The sequence below is a fragment of the Myxine glutinosa genome, chromosome 1 (assembly GCF_964187855.1).
Source record: "Myxine glutinosa chromosome 1, kmMyxGlut1.1, whole genome shotgun sequence".
Classification (NCBI taxonomy): domain Eukaryota; kingdom Metazoa; phylum Chordata; class Myxini; order Myxiniformes; family Myxinidae; genus Myxine; species Myxine glutinosa.
In genome coordinates, this window is record NC_136261.1 from 419,281,274 (window position 1) to 419,304,247 (window position 22,974).

The following is a 22,974-nucleotide window of genomic DNA, read 5'->3' on the forward strand; positions in this document are numbered from 1 at the left end:
ATGCTCTTCTAATGGGAAGAACTCCAGATTCTAAAATGTTCTTGAAAAACATTAGAAAGTACAACAGCTGTTTTCAGATGACATCTTTTGGAACAAATCAAATCAGAGAGGATGGTTATTTGCCCACTTTTAGAATTCAAGGCCAGATTAATCATAAAATTGGTTCTCTTTTACCATTATGAGAAATAAATTTCTGCAAATTTATTTCATGGGTAATGAAGAAGAAGAGGCCAAACAAAGAACACATTTACAAATTCCTAATCTTGATTCAAACATTGTTCATGCTCTTCAAGATATGCTTCACTAATATATTCATTATGTATACAGTATAATGTCTGCAATGGAAAAGATGACTTCAGATCACGAAAATAATTATCACTGCTGATAAAACCCCAGCTGGAGAATATGAAAGGAGATACAATGCTCCTATTATAGATGAAGTAGCGATATTATTGGTTGGTCAGGAGCATCGTACAAGAGATATTGTCATCGAGCAAAGAGACAGCCGACTGAAAAGAATCAACGAAACACTTAGAGCCTTTGACTCACTTCAATACCCATTGCTGTTTTGGAATGGGGAAGATGGCTACCACTTTCTGTATTTCCAGGTAAACCCACAAACTGGAACTCAAACTTCATGGAAGGTTTTGGCTATGAATTTTTATTCATATCAATTAATGGAAAGATAACATGAATTCAACACAATACAAAGATCCACGTCTCTTTTCTATCAATTTGCAGTTGATATTTGGGTTAAAATTGAATCGGAAAGATTATTATTTGTTCGGACCCATCAAGCTCATTTACGAGCAACTGATTACCAAAATCTAAGTGACACATTTAGAAATTCCAAAAATCTGACAACAGGAAAATTAGTAATTCTTCCCTCTAACTGTATTGGTGGACCAAGGTACTTGAATGAAAAAATACAAGATGCAATGTGTTACATGAGGAATGATGGAAAACCTGATTTATTCATTACATACACTTGCAATTCTCAGTGGCCAGAGATTAAAAGAGCACACATGGTAAATCCAAAGCCAGATGAGCGTCATGATGTAATCGCAAGAGTTTAGACCAAAAATCATTGCTTTTTATAGATTTGCTCAAGAAAAAACACGTATTTGGAAAAGTAAAATGCCACATGACATTTGAATGGCAAAAGAGAGGATTGCCACGTGCCCATATATTGATTTGGCGACAGGAGAAGATAATGCACAATGAAATTGATGCTGTAATTTGTGCAGAGTTCTCCAGTAAAGATGAAGATCCATCACTCCATAAAATTATATTGACCAAAATGGTCCAAAAGGTTGCTGATGGTTGCATTGAGGTGCTAATGGCAAAACATGTTGTAGACAATCGGTGGATTATACCATACAATCCATATCTCTCCAGAATGTGCAATGCCCACATCAATGTAGAATTTTACAATTCTGTTAAATCGATTAAGTATGTTTGTAAATATGTAAATAAAGGTCAAGATATGGCTGTATTTTCATTAGGCAGAGATGGACAAGACCACTATGATGAGACCTATGCATATCAGAATGCTCGATATGTAAGCACCAATGAAGCACTCTGGAGAATCTTTGGCTTTCCCTTCCATGAGCATCATCCAACCATTCAGAAACTTCATGTTCATCTAGAAAATGGTCAGATGATTTATTATAACTCAAGCACTGCAGCACAAAAAGCCCAAGAGGCCCACATTACAACTCTTACAGCTTATTTCCTGCTTTGGAGAGAAGATAATTTTGCTCACACTCATTTACAATGAGGTTCCAAAATATTTCACCTGTGCTGCTGGTGGCAGAAATTGGAAAAGGAGAGTTCAAGGCAATCCTGTAGAAGGTTATCCAGGGGTAGAGTCTAAAGATGCCCTTGGAAGGGTGCACACAATACATCCAAATATGGGTGAAGTCTTCCGTGTGAGACTGTTACTTCATACTCTTCATGGTCCAAAGTGTTTGAGGATTTGAAGACATACAGGGATATGATTTGTGATACCTTCAAGGAGGCCTGTTTATTACATGGCTTACTGGAAGATGACCGACACTGGAAAAAACTCTTGAAGAAGCTGCGATTAGTCGCTTTCCTAGACGACTGCGACATTTATTTGCCATTCTCATCACACAGTGTGCCCTAACTGAACCCCAACAACGACGGAATTTTCATGAAGAGAGCCCGTCTGAGGATATCTTACACAGAATTCAAAGAGAATCTCATGATTTAGAAATGACTTATGGTAATGAAATCTTCAATGAAGCTCTCATGATGATTGAAGACAAAGTTATGGATTTCAGAGGACATGATCTGAATCATTATGGACTTCAAAGACCTAATAGAACAACATGTGAATTAACGAGAGAAATATTAAAGGAGATACATTATGACAAAGAAGAACTTGCACAGTTTGTTCAGGAGAATGAAAAAGAATTTGCATAGTCAAGCAGCCATGAATAGGAAAATTATGGAGGTTATTGAAGGTAATGAAGGACGACTGTTTTTCACAGATGCACCTGGTGGTACAGGTAAAAATTTCATTTTAACGTTAATCCGAGCAAAGGTAAGATCACAGGTGCATATTGCACTGGCAGTTGCATCTTCAGGAATTGCATCTCCTCTTTCCTGGTGGTCGGACAGCTCATTCCTCATTCAAACTATCACTTAACACTCAAAATGAGGAGACACCAACGTGCAATATTGACAAAGGCTCTGCAAAGGGCAATGTCTTGAGAGATGCAAGAGTTATCTTCTGGGACGAGTGCACTACGACACACAAAATAAAGTCTTAAGGCATTAGATAATACACTCCAATACTTAAAGGAAAGTAGTCATGCTGTGGGAGGAACTCCACTGATTCTTTCTGGGGATTTCTGACAAATTCGCCCTGTTATAACAAGGGGAACTGAAGCAGATGAAAATCAAGCAAGTCTGAAGGCATCTCCTCCTTGGGGTAAAGTTGTGTCATTTTCATTGACAGTGAATATGAGAGTTCATCTTTCAGAGGATGAGGGAGTTGGCAATTTTGCCAAATTACTCCTTGATATTGGAGATGGCAATATTCCATTAGATCCCAATTCCAACCAAATTACAATCCCAAATGGATGTAAAGATGAACAAGAACCGAACATTCCCAACTATTAAGGAATATTACAAGATATTGATTGGCTTTGTGTAACGGTAATCTTAAGTCCTAATAATTCTGATGTAGAAAAGATAAATATACAATTGATAAAATAAATTCCATGAAAAGAAGTGTCACATAAATCACTTGACACTGTACCAAATGATGATGATGCCACACAATATCCTGTGGAGTTTATCAAGTCTTTTACACCACCAGAAATACAACAACAACAACAACAACATGCATTTTAAGGCCATTTTCCCTGCTAGAGCGGGAGTTAGCCTTGCGGTCCCCATGACAATCTTCTCCATTTTGCCCTATTTTCTGCATCTCTCCTTGTTAACCCCCTTGCCCGCATTTCTTCTTCCACCATCTTTAGCCAAGTCTTTCTCGGTCTTCCCCGTCCTCTACTTCCTTCTACATTCACTTCCATCACTCTTCTCAACCAGTCACTTTCATCCTTCCTCAACAAATAACCAAACCATCTCAACCTATTCCTCTTCACAGCATCAATCACAGGCTCTATTGCCATCATCTTTCGCAATTTAACATTTGTCTTCCTCTCTCTCATCGATACTCCGCACATCCACCGAACCATTCGCATTTCCAACCTTTCCAGCCTTCGTTGTGCTCTACGTTCATTACCCATGTCTCGCTCCCATAAATCATAACACTTCTCACAAATGCAGCATACACCTTTCCCTTCAGCTTCAACGACACCCCCCTCCTCATCAGCACGCCACTCAGTTCCCGAAACTTCTTCCATGCACATCTCACCCTCGCAACCGTTGCCGAGTCTGATCCACCTTCTCCATTCAGCATGTGTCCGAGGTAGCTAAATGTTTTCACACCTTCCAACTTCACGCCATCTCCAAGATCCAACTCAACATTTCCTCCATCTGCAGCTCCCTCTGTGCACAACTTACATTTGAATATGGCTGCCACACTGGTTCATGACCCTCTCAGACCACTGCATTTTTGATGAACCCACTCAGCGCACATTGTACATTGAATGGAATTCACTCCGACACTCTTCCTGTACACAGCACTTGGCCACTTCCCAGTTCTTTCCACCTCACCACATGCTTTACCACTTGCCATCACCTTCGTCTTTCTGAAATTCACCCTCAGACCTTTTGTCTCCATACATTCCTTCCACGTGTTCATCTTTTCCTTCAGTCCATCCATACTTTCCGCAATCAACACCAGATCATCTGCATACAACAACTCCCACGGTAAACCCTCCTTTACGTTCTGAGCCAGCACCTCCATCACAGATACAAATAGTAGTGGACTTAGTACCGACCCCTGATGCACTCCCACCTTCACCTCAAACTCACCACTGTTCCCGTCCTTCGTCCTTACAGCTGTGCGCGCTCTTTTGTACATTGCCATCACTACTCTGATCAACCATTCCCCCACTCCTAACTTCCTCAATGCCCATGTCAATACTTCACGTGGAACCCCATTGAATGCTTTCTCCAGATAATCAAACCCAAGAAACAACTTCCTCCTCTTCTCCATGTACTTCTCCTGCAACTGCCTCACAATAAAGAGTGCGTCTGTCGTTCCTCTTCCTGGCATAAATCCAAACTGCATTTCGTCGATCTTCACATTTCTTCCTTGTCCTCCTCTGCGTATCCTCCTCCACTGTATCTTCCTCCTTACCACCAGGAATGCCACGCCATATTTTATATTCTTGAAAGTTGGTATTCGAATCATTCCATTGAAAAATGTCGTTGCACCAAGATGATGCAATGGGACAAGATTGGTAATAAAGAAGATGCTGCCACATGTCTTAAACGCCACAATAACAACAGGGAAATATAAGGGTAAAGAAGTATTCATACCAAGAATTCCAATGATCCCATCAGATTATCCATTTCTGTTTCAGAGATTGCAATTTCCAATAACAGTTTGTTTTTCAATCTCTATAAATAAAGCACAAGGACAGACCCTTAGAGTTGCAGGCCTCCATCTGAAGTTATCCTGCTTTTCACATGGTCAGGTGTATGTTGCATGTTCTGGAGTAAGATCGCCAAGAGATTTCTATATTTTGCCCCAAGAAGACTGAATAACTACCAACCTAGTCCACAAAGAAACAATCTCAACACCAACAAAAAAAATGCTTGAGCTTATGTAAAATTATTGCAGCTACCAGTAACGTATATGAAATAAAGTTATTTTAATATAATTTACACGGCAGATATTTTGATGTTCATAACATGAGTTTTACTTAAATTATGGTGTGGAATAAAGTCACTTGAAAACAATGTCCATGTCAGATATTGTTTTAATTAAGCTTGTGATGTGCAGATAGATATACAGTCAAGTGAAAAAGGAGTACACCCCATGAAAAGTTTTGACTTTTTCAACATATTTCAACATACAGCTATTTAATCTTCATTTCAACAATATTGATAGATAACGGTGATATAATATAACAAATATCATGAAACATTTACATTTTGTCGTCCATTGTATAAGTTAAATAAACATAAATGCAAATTTCGCATGTGGAAAAAGTAAGTACACACTTGGCTCTAATAGGTGGTATTGTCCCCTTTGGCAGAAACAACCTCAAGGAGGCGTTTCTTATAACTGTCTACCAGTCTCTGACATCGACTGGGAGAAATTTTTGCCCACTCCTCCATGCAAAATTCTTTCAGCTGTGCAATGGTTGAGGCGTTTCTTGCATGCAGAGCGCGTTTCAAATCCCCCCACAATATCTCGATGGGATTTAGATCCGGGCTTTGACTTAGCCATTCCAGAACCCTCCATTTTTCTTTTCAGCCATTCCTTGGTGCATTTAATGGTATGTTTAGGGTCATTGTCATGTTGCAAGGTCCACCTTCGTTTGATCTTCAACTTTCCGACATATAGCCTCACATTATCCTCAAGCACCCTCTGGTACAATGAAGAATTCATAGTGGATTCTATGATGGTGAGCTGCCCAGGCCCGGATGCAGCACAGCTGCCCCAAACCATAATATTTCCACCACCATGCTTTATAGTTGGTATCAGGTTCTTGTGGTCAACTGCTGTCTTTGGTTTTTGCCAAACATGTCTTCTGGTACTGTGGCCAAATAGCTCTACCTTTGATTCATCTGTCCAGGGCACATTGTTCCAGAAGTGCTGGTCTTTGCCTAGGTGTTCATTGGCAAAATTTAGTCTTGCCCTGATGTTCTTTCTGGACAGCAAAAGTTTCCGCCTGGCACACCTCCCATGTAGATCAAATTTGTGCAGCCTCTTTTTAATGGTAGACTCGAGCACTTTGACATCAACAGTGGCAAGAGCTACCTGAAGGTCCCGTGATGACATTCTGGGGTTCTTCGAGACTTCTTTCAGCATCTTGCGGTCTGCTCTCGGACTGAACTTGCTGGGGCGGCCTGGCCTGAACAAGTTGGCAGTTGTTTGGAATCTTCTCCAATTGCAGATGATCTTCTGGTCAGTCGAATGATTGATTTCAAATTGTTTGAAGATCTTTTTAAATCCCTTCCCAGTCTCGTAGGCATCTATAACCTTCTTTCTGAAGGCTTCAGAGAGCTCTTTTGATCTAGGAATGGTGACGCCGCGCACTTCAACAACAAAGAGCAAACCAAACTAAACGTCTGAGGTTTAAATAAGACAGGTTCCTCCAAGATCCTCTCCAATGATGTTCTAATCATTTGCACCTGAGCTGGTGCACCTGATTGTAATTTTAGGTATTTGAAGTCGTGATAAATGTAGGGGTGTACTTACTTTTTCCACATGCGAAATTTGCATTTATGTTTATTTAAATTATACAATGGACGACAAAATGTAAAAGTTTCATGATATTTGTTATATTATATCAACTTTATCTATCAATATTGTTGAAATGAAGATCAAATAGCTGTATGTTGAAATATGTTTAAAAAGTCAAAACTTTACATGGAGTGTACTTACTTTTTCATGTGACTGTATGTCATCTTGATTTAATTCTAATCTCTCATCTGCTAGACACAGGACTGGTAACTCAGATGTGAAAAATAAGTCTTCATTTAACCCTTTAAAATGATTGCTAAAGGAGTCACGTGACCTCTCAATTGCGCTGATCATTCAAAAAGCAAAATAGTACAAACACAACCAATACATCGATTTAAAAGTAATTTTGGTGCTCATTTAACAACATCACTCTCAAGGGTAAAAAAAAGTTGTTTGTAGAAAAAAGTTGAACACTTAGCTAACTTTACAAAACATTCACCTTCAAATATACACACAAAATACATCATCATGAACAAGGGTAGATCCTCATATACAATGCCCGCCACAAACCAACGTGCCACCGTCTACAAGCCACCACATGCCAACGGCTAAACCTCCAAATCTACCTCACTCACAATAAGGTGAGTTTTTCAGTTTGTTTGTGACCTTACTGCTTGAGCTCCCAAGGTTAATCACAACGAAACCTTCCACAATGAGACTTTTTACAACAATGCACCTGAATAGGGGTTTTAAACAGTCATGAGGACGTAATTTGGCCCATTATTTCCGTGGTGCACTCCCGAGTTAATTTATTTACGAACCCTCGGTAATTTCTTGACTTCTCCTTCACTCTTTTAAACCCTGTCCACCCCTTAGACCCCCTACAACCATCAAGCAGTACTTCAGAGGTACAACAAGCACGGATTGGAAATCTTCACTGATGGAATGGAATGAGGTTGTCGAGGTTACCAGCTCCACCAATTGCCACATCTGCTCACTGAATATTTACATTGAATTCTTGTTTCTACCAATACACACTCCAAAGTTAATTTCTCACTTCAGGTCATACATCTACGAACACCCTTCATTGATGGGTATCTTCCCGAGAATTCCCAATAACACAGACATTGCATTTGTGCTTTTGGGACCTCTCTTTATTGTGAAACCCATCACAAATTTAGGCTTCAAGAAAAACATAGGCAGGAGACTTCTTCTGATTAACAATTTTACAACAAGAGTGTTATCCCCACATCACACATGTCAATCAAACATGGACGTCAGCAAAGATAGAGCAACAATTGATGTCCAAACTGCCATGGAAAGATGCCATCTGGGCATAACCAAAAAGGGTCAAGAAAAACAACCAAATCAGACAGAAAACAAAATTCCTAAACACTCATCACAATCAAAAACCTCAAATGGAACTTGGCTGGATACATGGCAAGTACAGAAACAAGAATTACAAACTGGCAACCTAAGGAAAACCCTGAAAGAAGTACAATGAGATCCAAGATCAGATTGAGAGATTAAGTTCTGTTACCATTTGAGGTTATGGCATCATTTTTCAATAATTCTCGATTATGGGAATATGGAGAACCAGAATAATAAATTTAATTTTTTTTAAGCTGTCATTTATCCTCTTTACCAGAATTTACATGTTTTTATCCTCTTTACCTCATTTTCCATATCCTGGTATTTCAGATTTCAGCTCTCCTGTATGGATCTTCATATGCCTTTTCAAATGTACTTTTTGAGAGAAACCTTTATCACATATCGAGCATTTGTGAAGTCGCTCTCCCGTATGGATCCTCATATGTAATTTCAAATCATCTTTTCGAGAGAAACCTTTATCACATATCGAGCATTTGTGGGGTCGCTCTCCCGAATGGATCCTCATATGTAATTTCAAACTGCCTTTTTGAGAGAAACCTTTATCACATATCGAGCATTTGTGAGGGTGCTCTCCTGTATGGATCCTCATATGTAATTTCAAACTGCTGCTACGAGAGAAACCTTTATCACATATCGAGCATTGGTAAGGTTGCTCTCCTGTATGGATCCTCATATGTGATTTCAAATCGCGTTTTTGAGAGAAACATTTGTCACATATCGAGCATTTGTGAGGTTGGTCTCCTGTATGGATCCTCATATGTTCTTTCATATTACCTTTTTGAGAGAAAGCTTTGTCACATATCGAGCATTTGTGAGGTCGCTCTCCTGTATGGATCCTCATATGCAATTTCAAATTGCTCTTATGAGAGAAACCTTTATCACATATCGAGCATTGGTAAGGTTGCTCTCCTGTATGGATCCTCATATGTGATTTCAAATCGCGTTTTTGAGAGAAACATTTGTCACATATCGTGCATTTGTGAGGTTGGTCTCCTGTATGGATCCTCATATGTTCTTTCAAATTACCTTTTTGAGAGAAAGCTTTGTCACATATCATGCATTTGTAAGGTCGCTCTCCTGTATGGATCCTCATATGTAATTTCAAATTGCTCTTATGAGAGAAACCTTTATCACATATCGAGCATTGGTAAGGTTGCTCTCCTGTATGGATCCTCATATGTGATTTCAACTTGCTGTTATGAGAGAAACCTTTGTCACATATCGAGCATTTGTGAGGGCGCTCTCCTGTATGGATCCTCATATGTAATTTCAACTTGCTGTTATGAGAGAAACCTTTGTCACATATCGAGCATTTGTCATGTCGCTCTCCTGTATGGATCCTCATATGTAATCGAAAATTACCTTTTCGAGAGAAACTTTTATCACAGGCAGAGCACTTGTGGGGGCACTTTCCAGTGTGAATCCTCGTGTGCATTTTGATGTTACTCGTTGAAGAAAAATCCATTCTGCACACATTACACTGACAACGTTTTTGCCTTTCCAGAGCCTTTTTGTGTTTGTTTAATTTTATGTTAATCTTGGTGTTGCGAGGACCAGACATGCACTTGCATTTTATACGAAGTGAGTCTTGATCTCGTGATTGCTTCTTCAGAAAAGGCTTCTTCTTCACTGTCAAGCTGTGACTGGACCTTATTGGTCCCATATTCCTTCTGGATTGTTCTACAGAAAACAAGAACACATTTCCTTTTTTTTGGTCAAAAACAAAATATTTAACTCTTTTCCAAAAATTCTATATTTTGGATATGTTAATTATAAAATATATATGTTAATGTTTTACATTTTCACTCACCAGTTGCAAAACACAAAGCACCCCCATTTGTCATGTGAATATCATCTGAACCTTCCTTTGCAGAAGAACATTTTGAATCTTCTGTGACAGATGAATCGTTGTTGTGTTGTCTGCCTTCCATATTTACAGGATAGACATCACATGTGTCCAAATCAGCGTCAGTCTTTTGCAGAGAAATGAGATTGAGGACTTCTTCTGGAGAGCTCATAGAACATGTTACATCATGGAATGTCCACTTCAATTTTAATATAATCATGAAATTAAAGATTGTTAAGAAGAAAAATTCCGGATATTAAGCGGCATTGAAGCAGTCTTATACATCACCCTTGTCCACCCCCCTATTTAACATGTCCAAGTATCACTAAATTGGAGCATAGCAGAAGTAACAAGAAGACGATTTGTGTTCGACAGTGTTCAAGTATTTAATGCAATATAAATAAAATGAGATTGTAAAATTCATCAAAAAAATATTCTGGAATTTACTTGCGTTGCACAGTATCTACTGCATCACTCTATCTAACACATTACATTGGTTATTTGTGCTTGGTCTTTGTATCCTTTGGAATGTACTTTTGATGTCATTGATGTCATTATAAACAGTACTTTTCCGGTTTGGAATGATTTTCAATTTTGGTTGACTGCCAAGTGGGCAGACAAAGTGAAAATATTTTGCAGACATCAGGTTTGGCGTGCTTCACAAGTGGGACTTCTCAGACTCTCTCGGACCTCTGGACCTGGAAAGCCGCCGCCGTACTGTGGATAGCTTCGCGGCCTCATGGGATGTTAAGCAACTACTGACACAGTTTGAGACCGCCAAACCTGGCAACACAATTGATCTCGGCAGGCGAGCCTTTCATGGCATGAACAGGCAGGCAGCTTCTCCTCGGGTGCCCAGCACATTCAAACAGCAGCGATTTCTCTGGCGTCCCAGCTTTTCAGCCACTTCCACACTCAATATTCTATCCCTTGCAAGCCTCCCTCTGTGGGAAAGTTTGGCAGCACATACATAGCCTGCCAATTAATTTATTTTATGGCATTGACATTCGGCAGATTTCCGAAGTGTTCTCCACATCCACTGCTCATGCTACGGAACCTCCAGACGTCACATGCATACATGCAGCCACGTATCTTTCACCACACCCACTCTCGTACCGCCGTACATGCCCAAACCATGCACGCTTACAAGCTGCATCGGAAACAAGCGCACACAACTTACATACACTGGCCATCTCACAATCTCGCGCACACCATTTATTCACACGATCCACACCACAGTCAATCTCACTCCATTCACACACATGGGTCATGCTGTGTCACTCAATAAATGCTAAACAATGGCACTGATCATTATGAACAAGAGCATTTATTTGAGGCACGGATCCACCAGCATATCCCCGACAAAGTCAAGATGGTGTCCCCGGCCATCTCTCCCACAATCCTGTTCCGCTTAAATCATCATCCCTTCCCAGCAATCCCTAAACATCCGGAAATTCACCAACAACAACAACAACAACAACAACAACCGCAAACTCGGAAATAATCAAGCACGTAAGAAAGAACAACATTTTCTCCCCTCTCCCAAAAAACTGCAGGTATGGAATGAGGTGACAAAATCCTGAAAACGACTGGGGTGCTGGTGGGCTTTCTGAGGTCGTTGCAGTGCCCCCACAGGTACAAGCCCTTCTTCTATATCAGCTGTATCACCTGTATTGGTGGGCCACATACCAACTTCCACCTGGCTGGAAGGCTAGGTCACAGGGGCAGCCACTTTCCCTCGTCTGCGGGCGTGCCACCGAAACCCATCCTGAAGCTGGAAATTCACTGGTCCAAGCTGTCGGCTCAGACGAGGTGTGGAGGACCAGAATGATTGCATGTTGTTTTTCCGATGAGGATATTTAACTCTGACGCAATCATGAACCTGTATCGCATGTCGCCTTGATCTGTGCACTCTGTCAAAGTGTTGCTTCATGTGCTGCTGGCTCAACTGTTCGGCAATAATAATAATAATAATAATAATAATAATAATAATAATAAAGGAGTCTTAAATAGCCCCATCAAGCAGAGGAAACGACCCTCATGGCGCTTTACATTATCATGCGAACACACAACACACCGCACACACACACACAAACATACACACACAGAGACACACCTTTACTCTTGCCCTATTCCTCTCCCTCCCCATTCAAAACCCACAGATGTGTACTCCCCCCTCCTCCTCCCCTCCCTCCCCCGCACATGTACACATCATGTCGGGGGCCATGCAACAGTTGTATTAGATCCTGCTCTGTGTCTTCTGGTTCACAACAAGTGCTGGCAGTCGGTCAGGGGAAGCAAGACCCCGTGGGTTGAAGCCTATGCACCGGAAGCAATAGCTCACATTATGTCATTAACATTGCTGGTGAGGCACCTGTGGTGGAGTGCTTAATTGCCCTGTAGTGCATGAGGGTCTTTCGAAGGGTTGTTTTGAATGCACAACCTTGAGCTGGGTGTGCTCAAATTCCATTCTTGAGGGTTTGTTTAAACTTTTCCACCCCTCCATTGGCCTGTGGGTGGTACATGGCTGTGCGGATAGGTTTAATTCCATTGACGCTAAGATACATGGTGAACTCAGCTGAAATGAACTGTGGGCCATTATCTGTGGTAATGACCTGTGGCACCCCACAACGAGCTATCAGTGTGTCCAGGATGTGGATAATGTTCTGGGAGGTAACTGATCCCACAGGAACAACCTCAAGCCACTTGGAATGTAAATTGTATGCGACCACCAGAATACGTTGATGGTGAGGGACACCACAAATTTTTCCACAAATGTCTAGTTGTAGGCATTCACAGGGGTGAGACAGCCAGGGAACTGGCTGCAATGGAGGCGATATGGGCTGTCCAGCTTTGCCACTGATGAAACAAGCCGTACCATCCTTTACCATTGTTTCAATGCCATGGTCAATGCTGGGCCACCACACCAGGTCACGGCAACGTTGCTTTACCTTAACCATGCCCAAGTGACCCTCCTAAGCCACACTCAACACTTGTGCTCACAGCATACTTGGCACCACTGTGCGGCGTTCTCGCGCCACACAAAAATCGTTCCAACAGGATAGCTCGTCTTTCACCGGAGAAAACGGTATCAGTTTGTGTGCTATTCTGGCCAGCCATCCCTAAGTAATATAGGAATGCAGGGTACCGAGAAGAGAGTCCTCCTTAGTTGCCCGCTCGAGCTCCGGAAGGGATACCACATCATGTCGGGGTCCATGCAACAGTTGTATTAGATCCTGCTCTGTGTCTTCTGGTTCAGAGCAAGTGTGAACATCCATAACTGATCTGGATAAGTGGTCCACCACGGTATTGTGACGTCCAGGTGTGGACTGAAGCTGGAAATTGTACTGCTGGAGTCGGTCCGACCACCAGTACAATCAGAGTGGCTTGTGTCCTGTGCCTGATGTTTGACATCAAAGCCACGAGTGCCTGGTGATCTGTTCAGAGTGTAAAGGGCTGACCATACAGGTACAGATGCCAGTGTTTGCATGCCAATGCCTTTCTCTCTCTCCCATGGAATATATTTGCTCCATGGGACTCAAGGCACGGGATGCAAAAGCGATGGGTTTCTCCACGCCACCCTGCACCTTTTTTTTTTTTTTTTTTTTTTTTTTTTTTTTTTTTTTTTTTTTTTTTTTTTTTTTTTTTTTTTTTTTTTTTTTAATACAAGATCGAGGCTCGTGAAAGAGCGAACATTAATCACACAGAAAGACAAACCGACACATAAAACATATAACATAGGGAGCGGTAGACAAGATGGGGAGAGAGGGGGAAGGACACAAACACAACATTTGAGAGCAGGGACCGAGAGACATGGAGACATCGAGAGATCTGAGAGAGGGCGAGGGCTTTGGGGGGGGGGCGTGGGAAGGGGGCAGTGGGAGAGGTATAAAACATATGGACACTGCCAGGACTTCCAGGAAAGAAGTTGGAATTTCAAACAAGGTGGATCTGGGGTGAATTAGCGGGGGTAGAAAAGATCAAGGTTTTGGATGGGGGAAGATAAGAGATGGTGGTGAACAGCTGTTTTAAAGACCTGGAGGGAGGAGTGGGATTGAAGGGAGTGAGGGAGTTTGTTCCAGAGGCGGGAGAAAAGAGGAATGAAAGAGTGAAGGTGAGCGGAGAGCCGAGATTTCGGCAGTTTAACCATCAGAGGGTTGCTGGCAGATCTTGTGCGACCTGTAGGAATATTTGGGGGACAGAGCACAGAGAGAGCTGGGGGTGCAAGGCCGGAGAGGAGTCGGTAGAAGACAGAAAGACCACCTACCTGCCTGCGGTGAGTGAGTGAAAGGCCCTCAGCGATAGCTTCATCGCGGGAGATTCCAATAATTCTGAAAGCTTTGGTTTCAACAGCGTGAAGCCGAGCTAGGTGTGAGGCAGGAGCACCGGCCCATAGGGGAGAACAGTATTCCATTGAGCTGCGGATGAAAGCCTTGTATGTGGTGAGGAGCTCAGGTGTGCCGAGGAAGGACTTCGCACGACGGAGGATGCCCAGTCGGCGACTGGCTTTGGAGGCCAGCTTGGAAATGTGGTTTTCCCAAGAAAGATCATGGCAGATAGTGAGACCCAAAATCTTGTGCGACAGAACTTCTTGGAGAGGATTGTTGAGAAAGTAGATGGGAGGGTTGTCCAGTCGATCTTTTCGGAGAGACATAGTAAGAGTGTGAGATTTGTCAGGATTGAAAGACATGTTCCACTTGTTTGACCAGTCTGTGATTTTGTCCAGGTCTTCAGAGAGTGAGGAGGCAGCAGACTGCCGATCTGAGGGAAGAGGAATGGAGCGGCAGAGAGTGGAGTCATCAGCAAAGAGATAGAGAGGATTTTCGAGAGAGTCAGAGAGATAAAGACCTGGGACAAAATCGTCCCCAACGCCGTGACTGAAGCATCACAGGTGACCAATGTGGCACTGTTGATGTCAAAACGAGCAAGAAGAGGGGCTGTAGTGAGATGAGCTTTCAACCTGTGTATGGCTGCTTGACAGGATGGGGTCCAATTCCAGGAGGCTTCCTTCTGAAGAAGCTGACATAATGGTGCAGTGATGGCTGAGTACTGTGGCAAGAACCGGATGTCGTAGGCCGCCATGTCCAGAAAGGAGGCCAGCTGAGAAACAGACTGAGCTCAGGGATGTGGTGAATCACTTCCACATTGGACTAGAGAGGGGAAATCCCGTGAGGTGACAGCTTAAATCACACAAACTCTATTTCGGGTACCGCAAAAACACATTTGTTGCCATTCAGTGTGAAGTTGTGCTGAGCAAGTTTCTGGAGCACTTGGACCAAGCGTTCATCATGTACTGAGGTGTTGGGACCATGTACCAATTTGTCATTTAAGTACAAGGACATGCCCGGGATGCCAGCGAAGATGGATGACATAATCTTTTGAAAACAGCTGGGTGTGTAGCATAAGCCAAACGGCATACGGGTGAAACAAAAAAATTCCGGTATGAGTCACAAAAGCCATAAGGTCCCTCCTGTCTGAAGCAAGGGGAACTTGGCGATAACCTTGGCGTAAGTCCAACTTCCAAAAGACCGTAGAGCCGTAGAAACGGGTCTTCAGCTGTTGGAAGCAGATATTTGTCGGGAATAATTGCTATGTTCACCGCACGCAAGTCTACACAAACTCTATGTCCCCTGGACTTTTTATTTGCTATAATGAGGTTGGAAATCCAGAGGGATGCATTGATAGGCTCTATTATGGCAGTCTCAAAGAGGACATTCAATTTCGTCGCGACCTGGTCCCACAAGGCAAAGCGAATGCGGCGTAGAGGCTGAATAACCGGAGCCACAGCAGGATTTACTTTGGGTTGGTGAACAAATGCAGAGCGGATGCATAAACCATCAAAGCGTGCAGGCCATTGTTGCCGCCAGTGGGGAGGACACTTGCAATATGGCCGTGCCACTATATTCCATCAAGGAAGACCCAAAAGAAGTAAACAGGTCGTGGCCCATTCAATTATCACCGTTTTTTGTCATGTGGAATGGAAACTTAGACAAGTCAGGAGACGACAATGGTTCACAAGCGAGCAGCATTCAATGACAAAGGACAGACTATAACCGAAACAGGCCCGGACAGGCCAGGCCCGGAAATGTCAAAACAAAGGTTACTGACCTTAAAATGAGAAAGAAAATAATGTTCTAACAGTCATGAGGTTCGTCAGCGACACAATACCGAAAATTCGGTGAAAAATGAAACGAAAAAAATAAAATAATAAGAATGAAAAAAATAAAGATAAAAATAAAAATGAAAAATTGAGCTCCGTGGGGCGACACATGACATTGGCCTAACCAAATATCGAAACCCTTGTCAGATTCCACCAAACCCCTCGGAGAAGATGTAGCTTGAAATTGATTACCCCTAAAAAGACATCTTTTTCGGGCGTGGCTTTACCCACAATGGGCGCAATACGCCCACTCTAGGCAGGACACAACTAGATCATGATATCAACCTCCCACCCAAGTTTCATCAAGATCAGATGATATCATCGGGTAGTTATGCTGTGGACAGACACACACACACAGACAGACACACATGACGAATATAGTGGTCACTTGATAACTCTTGAACCAAAAGAGACTGGACACCATGGCGTACTGACAGCTGTAATGTGCCCATTATGCCAATTTTGGCATGTATGTAACCAGTGAGGGTGGGAGAGGACCGTTGCAGGGTCATGTCAGAAAAATATCGTCTGTACATTTCCAAATTCTGCAGAGACACCTTGGGACCTGTTTCCGGGAGCGGAGGTATGCACATGTCATTGAGAAAGACAACACGTTTTAAAATTTGATTAAGTTGATTGGACAGAATAGATTTTGGCTGGTGCAGTATACGAGGTCTGTGGTTGAACGGTTGCTTGTGTTGAGGTGGAGTGACATCACCTGGCAAAGTGGTTAAATTTTCCACAATTTCTGCACCGTTGGCCCCGGGCAGGGCAATTAGCAGCCCTGGACTCGTGCATAGTGGACCCACAGTTCAGCAATGCAGTGCAGAAAGTGTGGGGTGCTGCTGTGTATGTTGTACTGTGAGCTCAGTGGCATCTGGTGTGAGTGTTTCCCGAATTCTCTGAACTGCGCAGTCTGTAGTTGTGGCAGGTGAGAGTGTTCTGATAAGTTTTTGTGCACTGTGGTAAGCTGCTTCCACTTGAATGGCTATCACTATGAGTTGAGTCAAGGTTAGGTCATCAGATTTGAGTAAAAGTCTCTCCCTCACTTGTACACTCGATGTATTCTCGATCAGTTGATTTGTAATCATCTCATCGTGAAGTGCACTAAATTTATAAGGAAGTGCTTATTCTCTCAATGTATAAATGTATTGGAGAATTGACTCACTGGGCCTCTGGCCTTGTCGGAATTTGAACCATGGAATGAGGGTGCTCCGAGTGGCTCCGAAATGCGCAGCAAGCATGGCATTGGCTGCTGCATAGGTGGGTGCAGGACCCAGCGTCAAGAAAATGCGTTGACCCTCCATGCCCAGGCAGTGTATCAGCAAAGGCCATCTCTGTGAATCCTCCGCATTTTGCAGATTCATTGCAAGCAGGTAGGAATGAAAGGATGACAACCACCGAGGCCATGGAAGGAACGGTTTTGTCTGGCAAAGCCAAAAATGGCGCCGGTGAGGAAATCAGAAATTCTGCCAATTTCCTTCGCAAATGTTGTGGCGCTCAAAAAATGCTAAACAATGGCACTGATCGTCATGAACATGACCGTTTATTTGAGGGACAGATACACCAGCATATCTCCAACACCGTGAAGATGGTGTCCGGGCCATCTCTCCCACAATCCCCTTCCGCTAACATCAGCATCCCTGAGGAACACCAACATTCATATAATGCACAGGGGATTACTGCCCCTCATGTACCACAGAGATTTGACGATTTGCAAGGAACTCAGACATTGTACCAAGCAATTCTCCAGAAATTCCATATAATTTCAGCCTTTGAGACGTCGAGAGCAACAACCCTGGCTTTTCCACAATGATCCAAAACCCCATTCACATGTTCAGTGATATGGGATAGCACATCACCAGTAGACCTTGACCGTCGAAAGCCATACTGAACATCATGTTAGAAGGTTGTGGGTTTCTCGATGAGTCATGCATTGTTGTTTTATCAAGAGTAATTCAAGGATAATATATGAAGGATAATATCATGAATTGATTTTTCAAGGATGTTTTTATCAAGAATTGTATCAAGGATATCAAGGGTAATACTTTGCTGATAATGGGTAGCAGGCTAACAGGCCAAGAGTTAGAAGGATCTGATTACTCACCGGGGCCTTTAAAGACAGGGACTACAAAAGCCTGCTTCCAGCTCAGTGGAAACACAGACTTCTTCCAAATCCTGGTGGTGTCTTGTCAAATCTGTTTCTGGTGTTTGTTCCCCCTCCATCCCCTCCCTTACCTCAAACAGCTACACAGCTGACTCCGCACCTCGATGTTTGCCTCAAAATCTTGTGTCCCGAACCCATCTCTCTCAGACCCGCCGTACCCAGTCATTCCCAGCTGCTCCTGGACTATGTGTCCTTCTCTCATGACAAGGTGGAGAAGTTTTGGCCAATCATCGACTCTGATTCTGCAACTGGACCAGACGGCATCAGCCCACGGGTGCTGAAATCCTGTTCTTCTGCTCTTTCACACCCTCTCTCTGTTCTTTTCACCATCTCTTTTGCTCAAGGTCATCTGCCATCAGCTTGGAAATCAGACAACATTACCGCTTTTCACAAAAAAGGTGCAAAAACAGTTTCTTGCAACTACAGACCAATCAGCCTGCTCCCAATTATCAGCAAAGTCATGGAATCCATCATTGCTTCAGATATCAAATCCTTCCTCTTCTCCATTGGCTCAATCTCTGATCATCAATTTGGATTCAGACCAGGTCACTCTGCTCTCTACATGCTGCTTGTGCTGTCTCAACAATGGATGGAGGTCCTCAATGTCAAACAGAAAATTAGAGCAGTCTTCCTTGACATATCTCGTCGCTTCGATACGGTCTGCCACCCTGCTCTGCTCACCAAACTCTCCTCCTATGGTATTGTGGAAGTGTAAAATTTATCTGTGAACCGAGTAATTTTTTCCAGGCACCACCTGGTCAAAATCGAGTGTTTACGTCCTACTCACCTCGTGAACAAGTTTTTTTTTAATGATTTCCATCAAGTAGTTAAAATTTGTCTTCAGTCGGTGAGTTATCTCTGGCATTGGGTAGAATGGATTTTTTTATGTCGCCATCACAACAGCGAGAAATTTAAACTATTTACCGTGATACATATAAGTTTATACATTTTTTATACGACACTTTTTTTTCACTACATCTTTAGTGGTAAAATAGAGAGCGTTTGCATATAAATTCCATTTAGAACTGTCGGGAAATTAAAAAGCAACATAATTATTTTACGGTGTTTGCTGAAAAAGGAGGGAGCGTTGGCGAATTATCGCTGGCACCCTGACCAAATTTATTTGATAGGGAAAGTGTAAAACCACAGAATGGTGAATTATTTTGGTATAGTTTTAATAAAGGTACTGTAATTATTTCTTTATGACTAAGGGTGATATAGTTAGATATGGTGCTTTGAAATATAGTGTTGGATTCGGTCTTCCCAAATGATAAATTTATTATGTACAATGTCGAATAATGATTCAGTAAATCTCATTCCGTTATGTCTTTAAAATATACTCAAATATGTAGATATCTAAAATGTTTTTTACTGAGTTCAATAAGTAGGTTATAGAAAAATATTGTTTTCAAGGTAAAATACTTAACTGGTTTACAACTTCCATTGTGTTTGATAAAAACGAATCTCCATCTTCACAATGCTCTGCATTTTAAATGTTTGCTTACGATTAAGGTGAAATAATGTGTACGTGACCTGTGGGGATGGGATCCACATGTACCTTTCTTTTTAACCACTTGCTTCGCATGCAAGTTAATCTTATGAATGGTTTTTAAAGTCTTGAAAATTGTGTATGGAAGTATCAAAAGATTGTATGCAGTCTTGTTTTTTTTTTTAAAGAGCCATGTAGAAAAACATTCGGGGATAGGTGCCTGTGGATTGATGCATTGGTAAATTGGATAGGGACTTCCTTATTGCATACACGTTTGCTTCAGTAGGGGAGCTATCTCCGGCATTTTTAGTTAAAAAAAAAAACTGTCAGGAGTTCCCCGGAATTATTTTCAAAGGCAATAATTAAAATTGTAGACATCTACTGAATTATCAGGATAGTTATGCTAAAATCCTGTGAAACAATAATGTTAAAGATGAATGAATTACGGATAGCATGCAGGTTTGAAATTATCACCTCATGTGCTTGCAAAACTCATTCGGTATTTCTAAATTTCTATTATGAATGGCCACTCTGCCATAAAGCCCAGACCGGTGGAGTGATGCAGTGATGGTTGTCCTTCTGGAAGTTTCCCCCATCTCCACACCGCATCTCTGGACCTCAGCCAGAGTGACCGTTTGGGTTATTGGTCACCTCTCTTACCAAGGCCCTTCTCCCCTGATTGCTCAGTTTGGCCGGGCAGACAGCTCAAGGAAGAGTCCTGGTTGTTCCAAACTTCTTCCATTTAAGAATTATGGAGGCCACTATGCTCTTGGGAACCTTCAATGCAGCAGAGTTTTTTTTTGAAGGCTTCCCCAGATCTGTGCCTCGACACAATCCTGTCTCTGAGCTCTGCAGGCAGTTCCTTCGACCTCGTGGCTTGGTTTTTGCTCTGGTATGCATCGTCAGCTGTGAGACCTTATATAGACAGGTGTGTGCCTTTTCAAATCATGTCCAATCAATTGAATTTACCACAGGTGGACTGCAATCAAGGTGTAGAAACATCTCAAAGATGATAAAGAGAAATGGGAGGCACCTGAGCTAAATTTCAAGTGTCACAGCAAAGGGTATGAATACTTACAGTGGGGAGAACAAGTATTTGATACACTGCCGATTTTGCAGGTTTTCCCACTTACAAAGCACGTAGAGGTCTGTAATTTTTATCATAGGTACACTTCAACTGTGAAAGACGGAATCTAAAACAAAAATCCTGAAAATCACATTGTATGATTTTTAAGTAATTAATTTGCATTTTATTGCATGAAATAAGTATTTGATCACCTACCAACCAGTAAGAATTCCGGCTCTCACAGACCTGTTAGTTTTTTCTTTAAGAAGCCCTCCCATTCTCCACTCATTACCTGTATTAACTGCACCTGTTTGAACTCGTTATCTGCATAAAAGACACCTGTCCACACTCAATCAATCAGACTCCAACCTCTCCACAATGGGCAAGACCAGAGAGCTGTCTAAGGACATCAGGGACAAATTTGTAGACTTGCACAAGGCTGGGATGGGCTACAGGACAATAGGCAAGCAGCTTGGTGAGAAGGCAACAACTGTTGGCGCAATTATTAGAAAATGGAAGAAGTTCAAGATGACAGTCAATCTCCCTCGGTCTGGGGCTCCATGCAAGATCTCACCTCGTGGAGCCTCAATGATCATGAGAAAGGTGAGGGATCAGCCCAGAACTACACGGCAGGAGCTGGTCAATGACCTGAAGAGAGCTGGGACCACAGTATCAAAGAAAACCATAAGTAACACACTACGCCGTCATGGATTAAAATCCTGCAGCGCACGCAAGGTCCCTCTGCTCAAGCCAGCGCATGTCCAGGCCCGTCTGAAGTTTGCCAATGACCATCTGGATGATCCAGAGGAGGAATGGGAGAAGGTCATGTGGTCTGATGAGACCAAAATAGAGCTTTTTGGTTTAAACTCCACTCGCCATGTTTGGAGGCAGAAGAAGGATGAGTACAACCCCAAGAACACCATCCCAACCGTGAAGCATGGAGGTGGAAACATCATTCTTTGGGGATGCTTTTCTGCAAAGGGGACAGGACGACTGCACCGTATTGAGGGGAGGATGGATGGGGCCATGTATCGCGAGATCTTGGCCAACAATCTCCTTCCCTCAATAAGAGCATTGAAGATGGGGCGTGGCTGGGTCTTCCAGCATGACAACGACCCGAAACACACAGCCAGGGCAACTAAGGAGTGGCTCCGTAAGAAGCATCTCAAGGTCCTGGAGTGGCCTAGCCAGTCTCCAGACCTGAACCCAATAGAAAATCTTTGGAGGGAGCTGAAAGTCTGTGTTGCGCAGCGACAGCCCCGAAACCTGAAGGATCTGGTGAAGATCTGTATGGAGGAGTGGGCCAAAATCCCTGCTGCAGTGTGTGCAAACCTGGTTAAGAACTACAGGAAGCGTCTGATCTCTGTAATTGCAAACAAAGGTTTCTGTACCAAATATTAAGTTCTGTTTTTCTGATGTATCAAATACTTATTTCATGCAATAAAATGCAAATTAATTACTTAAAAATCATACAATGTGATTTTCAGGATTTTTGTTTTAGATTCCGTCTTTCACAGTTGAAGTGTACCTATGATAAAAAATTACAGACCTCTACGTGCTTTGTAAGTGGGAAAACCTGCAAAATCGGCAGTGTATCAAATACTTGTTCTCCCCACTGTATGTCAATGTGATATTTCAGTTTTTTCTTTTTAATAAATCTACAAAACTTTCTAAAATCCTGTTTTCTCTTTGTCATTATGGGGTATTGAGTGTAGATTGATGAGGAAAAAATGAATTTAAGGCTGCAACAATAAGGCTGCAATAAGGCTGCAACATAACAAAATGTGAAAAAGTGAAGGGGTCTGAATACTTTCTGAATGCACTGTATATTTGAAAAGATATATTGTGTCATAAAACACACAAAAGGGTGCACGTGCGATTTCAGTTACAGAAATAGGCAAGTATTTTTGATCCAGCTGACGTTCTGAGTGATTATTTGGAACATTGTGTGTTTGATCAATATTAAGGATACAAGCCTTTCTGTGCGATTGCATG

General features: G+C 42.3%; 2 protein-coding genes across 2 annotated transcripts in view; both read right to left on the reverse strand.

Annotated features, from left to right (window-relative positions):
- Positions 1–22,974, reverse strand: part of LOC144888257 (E3 ubiquitin/ISG15 ligase TRIM25-like) — a 1,054,438-nt gene that overhangs the window by 869,779 nt on the left and 161,685 nt on the right. The gene's annotated exons all lie outside the window — the stretch shown is intronic.
- LOC137420053 (uncharacterized) lies at positions 8,535–9,596 on the reverse strand. Its single transcript, XM_068105647.2, has one exon. The coding sequence runs from the start codon at positions 9,594–9,596 to the stop codon at positions 8,535–8,537; it is 1,062 nt and encodes a 353-aa protein (XP_067961748.2).